Raw genomic sequence first — 2,350 nt, forward strand, 5'->3', positions numbered from 1 at the left:
CGCAATCGTATACATCGTCCTGCAATGACCGTGTCGACCTGCCGTGGCTGACGACGCACGGTATCAAATCGAGAATCCGGATACTGCTTGCGATCTCCTCTGTGCAGCCTGTCTCGCCGTTGTCGATGAATAGAATCTTGTGTTTGCGATACTGCTGCAACTGCGGCATGATCCTCGCCGGGTCCGGATTACCCAAGCGCGAAACACATGTAAAGAAGAATGTACTGCCAGACCCGTAAGTCGACTCGACCCACATCTTGCCACGCATAAGAGTCACGAGTCTCCGAGAGATGGACAGACCCAGCCCAGTGCCACCGAACTTACGCGTCGTTGATCCGTCCGCTTGCTGGAAAGTGTCGAAGATCAGGTCCAGCTTGTTGGAGTGAATACCAATGCCTGTGTCGCTGACAGCAAATTTGATGACCACCTCATCCGCGCTGCACTTGCCACTGGCATCCGAGAAAATCTTGACCCGTACCTCGCCATGCTCGGTGAACTTCACAGCATTGCCAGCGAGATTGTTGATGATCTGCCGTAGCCGGAACGAGTCGCCAACAATATAATCAAGCACAGAGCTGTCAACGTCATAGACAAGACTAATGTCCTTCTCGTTCGCCTTCACAGCCAGCGACTTCAGACTGTTGAACACCAATCCTCGTAACGAGAACGGCTCCTCTTCTAGAACCATGCGGTTCGCTTCGATCTTCGAGATATCCAGGATGTCGTCAATAATCGTCAACAAGCTGTTTGCAAGCGAGAATACGATGTTCAGCATATCTCGTTGGTTCTGCTCCAGTTCCGTGTCCAGTGTCAACTGCGTCATTCCTATGATGCCGTTCATTGGCGTGCGAATCTCGTGAGACATGTTCGCCAAGAACTCTGATTTGGTCTTGTTCGCAAGCTCGGCCGCTTCCCTCGCCTGGTTGTTCCGTTGAATTGACTCTCGGAGATGCGAGACCATCTGATTGATCCGGTTCTTGAGTTCGTTCATCTCGCCAGAAGCCTCTACGGTGATCATTTTCGAGAAGTTGCCTTCCATGGCAGCGTTGGAGATGTCGCCAAAAGCACGCACCTGGGACGTCAGATTTTGGGCCATAATGTTGACATCGGTGGTGATCTCTTTCCAACGGCCGGTAATGCCTTCGACTTCGGCTTGTCCACCCATCTTGCCATCAACACCTACGTCCCGCGCGACACGCTTGACTGCGAGAGACCAGGCATCAAGTCTTGTCACCATGTCGTTGATGGTATCTTTCAGCAGCGCTATCTCTCCCTGCGCATGGACGTTGATGCGTTGAGTCATGTCACCGCACGCAATTGCTTGTGTGACGTCTGAGATGCTGCGTACTTGACCCGTCAAGTTGTTGGCCATGGTGTTGACATTGTCGGTCAGATCCTTCCACTTGCCTTCCACGTTCTCCACTTGAGCTTGACCACCTAGCGTGCCTTCCGTGCCGACTTCTCGCGCGACTTTGCTGACTTCGAAGGCGAATGTTCGTAATCGGTCCACCATTTGATTGATAGTGCTCTTCAACGCCAAGATCTCGCCCCTCACCTCCGCTTCGACCTTCTTACTCAGATCACCGTTTGCGACAGCAGTCGTCACTTCTGCAATCTCGCGCACTTGCGTCGTGAGATTGTTGGCCATGCCGTTCACATTCTCAGTCAGGTCTTTCCAAATGCCCTCGACGCCATGCACGGTTGCCTGCCCACCAAGCCGCCCTTCTGTTCCGACCTCGCGCGCGATCTTCGTGACTTCGTGTGCGAATTGCCGAAGTTGATGTACCATGGAGTTGATCGTGTTCTTGAGTTCCATTATTTCGCCTTTGCATTGCGCCTTGACTTGCTGTGTGAGATCGCCTCGTGCCACGGCTTTGGTCACCTCGGCGATATCTCGCACTTGGGCTGTGAGGTTGTTCGCCATGGCGTTGACGTTGACAGTGAGGTCATTCCACATGCCCTGCACACCATCGATCTGCGCCTGGCCACCCAAGACACCTTCTATACCGACATCGCGAGAGACTCGGGTTACTTCAGTGGCGAAAGTTTGGAGTTGCTCTACCATGGTATTTATCGTTTGCTGGAGCTCCAAGATCTCGCCTTTGGCAGGTCGCTCAATCTTGTGGCTAAGATCACCTTGCGCAACTGCGGTGGTGACGACAGCAATCTCTCGGACCTGATCTGTCAGATTTTGCGCCATGACGTTGACTGCGCGAAGTGTCAGCAGGTACATTTACGACACCACAGGTAGACGTACCATTCTGCGTGAGCTCGGCCCAGATACCGTCTACTCCAGGTACCACGGCCTGGCCACCGAGCCGGCCTTCAGTGCCAACATCTTTGGCCAGAT

The 2,350-nt window shown here is 53.4% G+C and overlaps 1 protein-coding gene across 1 annotated transcript; it reads right to left on the reverse strand.

Annotated features, from left to right (window-relative positions):
• Positions 1-13: 13 nt before the first annotated feature.
• NIK1_5 (histidine kinase osmosensor) lies at positions 14-2,200 on the reverse strand (the record flags this gene model as incomplete). The annotated part of the gene is made up of 1 exon (XM_064843621.1): positions 14-2,200. A coding segment is annotated over one exon (2,187 nt), but the record flags the coding sequence as incomplete, so codon positions are not given.
• Between the last annotated feature and the right edge of the window lie 150 nt (positions 2,201-2,350).

Source organism: Recurvomyces mirabilis (assembly GCF_035927965.1).
Source record: "Recurvomyces mirabilis strain CCFEE 5264 chromosome Unknown scaffold_92, whole genome shotgun sequence".
NCBI classification, from domain to species: Eukaryota; Fungi; Ascomycota; class Dothideomycetes; order Mycosphaerellales; family Teratosphaeriaceae; genus Recurvomyces; species Recurvomyces mirabilis.